At 42.5% G+C, this 2270-nt stretch overlaps 1 protein-coding gene across 8 annotated transcripts in view; it reads left to right on the forward strand.

Moving 5' to 3' along the window:
* Positions 1-2270, forward strand: part of tpm2 (tropomyosin 2 (beta)) — a 33916-nt gene that overhangs the window by 15194 nt on the left and 16452 nt on the right. For 2 of the 8 annotated variants that reach the window (XM_032540233.1, XM_032540232.1), the window contains exon 1: positions 1707-1853. The exons of 4 other annotated variants lie outside the window; for them this stretch is intronic. In XM_032540233.1, coding sequence (XP_032396124.1) covers positions 1722-1853 — 132 coding nt within the window. In that variant the 5' untranslated portion in view covers positions 1707-1721. Of the gene's footprint in view, positions 1-1694; positions 1854-2270 lie in introns of those variants that run through there. 2 more of the 8 variants (XM_032540235.1, XM_032540234.1) reach the window with 2 other exon arrangements.

A 2270-nucleotide genomic window follows, 5' to 3' on the forward strand; every position in this document is an offset into this window, starting at 1 on the left:
TGCAGTAACTCTGAGGACCCATTCATACAAAAAGGAAGGCGGGACACAACTACAGACAACTGATACATCTCCACAGAACACCAAAAGCTCCCACGGAGCTGTTAAATCCACTACACAGTAGAACACGAGCTGGGCCCCACTCCAACTCAGCACACTATCGCCCCCCACTGGAGGCACTGCAACACAACACTTCTGTCAGCCAGCTGCACTGCACTCGCCTCCTGCTGCATTCCCCACTTTTGGCTTTAGCAGGGGCGGGGCAACAATTTCAGAAATAAGGGGGGACAGAATGTTCAGGAGGAAGATTTTTATTGTAAGATCCATAGGCCAAGATTTAAGAGTGGGTGCAGGGGATATGTTTCGACGTTTGTCGCTTTTTATGACATTTTTGAAGTTGTTTTTTTCAATGTTATCAAAAGTTTAAAAACAGTAACTTTGTGTGAGAGAATTTTATACAGGCCACACACATAATCTGGTTTTTTTTTGTATTACTGCAGGAAAAAGTGTTTGACACTCAAATGATGCCCCGGTTATAACATCCATTCTAGGAGCCACTGCTTGGAATGATCAATCCCCTCTAGTTTTAAATTGAGTGAGGAGAACCACTAATATCCTCTGATCTCTGGCTGTGGGTGGGAGTATGAAGCTATGAATTATAGATGGGCAACTTGGGTGGTAGGTAGCCCAGTGTTTAGAGTAGCCTGAAGGTTGCTGGTTCAAATCTCTGGTAAGATGGCACAAAAAAATGACAGCTGGCAACCAGAGGGTGGTCAGAGTCAGGAGTGCTAAATCCTAAGAGTAGTATTCTAATTTATAAATATTAATTTGTTCATGTACAAAGGTGGATTTGCCCAAGCCGGCCGAGTTAAACGTGGACACTGATGGATGCCTATTGAATTTCTATCGTCCACAAATAATGTATGAAATTAACAAGGGATAGGACCCGAAAAGTTCAACTTCTTCCCACGCCTTTTAAACATAAACAATAATATTTTAATTGGTTTTCTGAAGAAATATTATATGTTGCCTAAGCAGGCTACATTGAGATCAATGAACAACCAGACTCAAGTCAATTGTAGCCTACTTGTTCACATACATGGGCATTAAAGCTGATTTGGATTGATGTATTTTAACATTTATTTGGGACAAGAAGCCTATGTAGCATAAATCAATGCCCCACACCACAGCATTTTAAGCCTAAATAAGTTGCCCTGCTATGACATGAACTACTACTAGGCTACTACCATTTTTTAGTCACTCTTCCATTTTCTTAGTTGTGACTGTTTTTTCCACTGTTCATCACATCCTAAAACCGGCCAGTCAGAAACCACCTACCAAGAGACTGGGTCTGGTCGAGGTTTCATGGTAAATGGAGTTTTTTCTCGCCACTGCGCATGGTCGCACTGACTCCCCATGCTTGCTCTTGGGGGAATTACTAGAACTGTTTGGACTTTATAAATTATAGAGTGTGGTCTAGACCTACTCCATCTGTAAAGTGTCTCGAGATAACTGTTACGATTTGATATGATAAATACAATTTAATTGAGCTGAATCAACAGCTTGTGTATTGTTAATCATTTTCACATAGAAGTGTATTCCTTAATTTTGAAATTGTGACCGGAAGAATGGTCGAGTTGACGCCATTAAAGCCGGCCTGTGACGCCGTTGCCAGGGAAACACCGTGACACCAACCGTTAGGAAAAGAGTTGAGTGTTGACAGCATGGCGACGTTTGCCTCCATGGACGCGGTGAGGAGGAAAATCCAAACGCTGCAGCAAGTGGCGTACGAAGCGGAGGAGCGGGCAGAGATGCTCCAGGCGGAGGCGGACATGGAGAGGCAGGCCAGAGAGAGGGTAACGTTACCGTTAAAACACCGCGGGAAGACCGCTAACCTTACACCGGAAGCTGGAGGTCATCAATTAACTTTACGTTGCTCTCAATTTTCAAAACAACCAACTGACGTTATAAAATGTAGAACCGCGCAAAAAATAAATCCATTGTAACTCTCTGGACGAAACGTTACTAAATGTCGATATGTCACGTTCCCCCGGCGTAGCACAGCTTTACTTACGTAAATCTAACGTTGAACTTACCAAATATGTTAGGTAGGCTACTCTTAATATTCGATGGGGCAAAAACATAGTTAACACTGAAAATATTGCTATATTTATTTAAGTATGATGACAGTACTAACTCTAATCGGACATGGACATTCAATTTAGGTTGATGTGTGTGTGTGTGTGTGTGTGTGTGTGTGTGTGTGTGTGTGT

The sequence above is a fragment of the Etheostoma spectabile genome, chromosome 16, assembly GCF_008692095.1.
Source record: "Etheostoma spectabile isolate EspeVRDwgs_2016 chromosome 16, UIUC_Espe_1.0, whole genome shotgun sequence".
In the NCBI taxonomy this organism is placed as follows: Eukaryota; Metazoa; Chordata; class Actinopteri; order Perciformes; family Percidae; genus Etheostoma; species Etheostoma spectabile.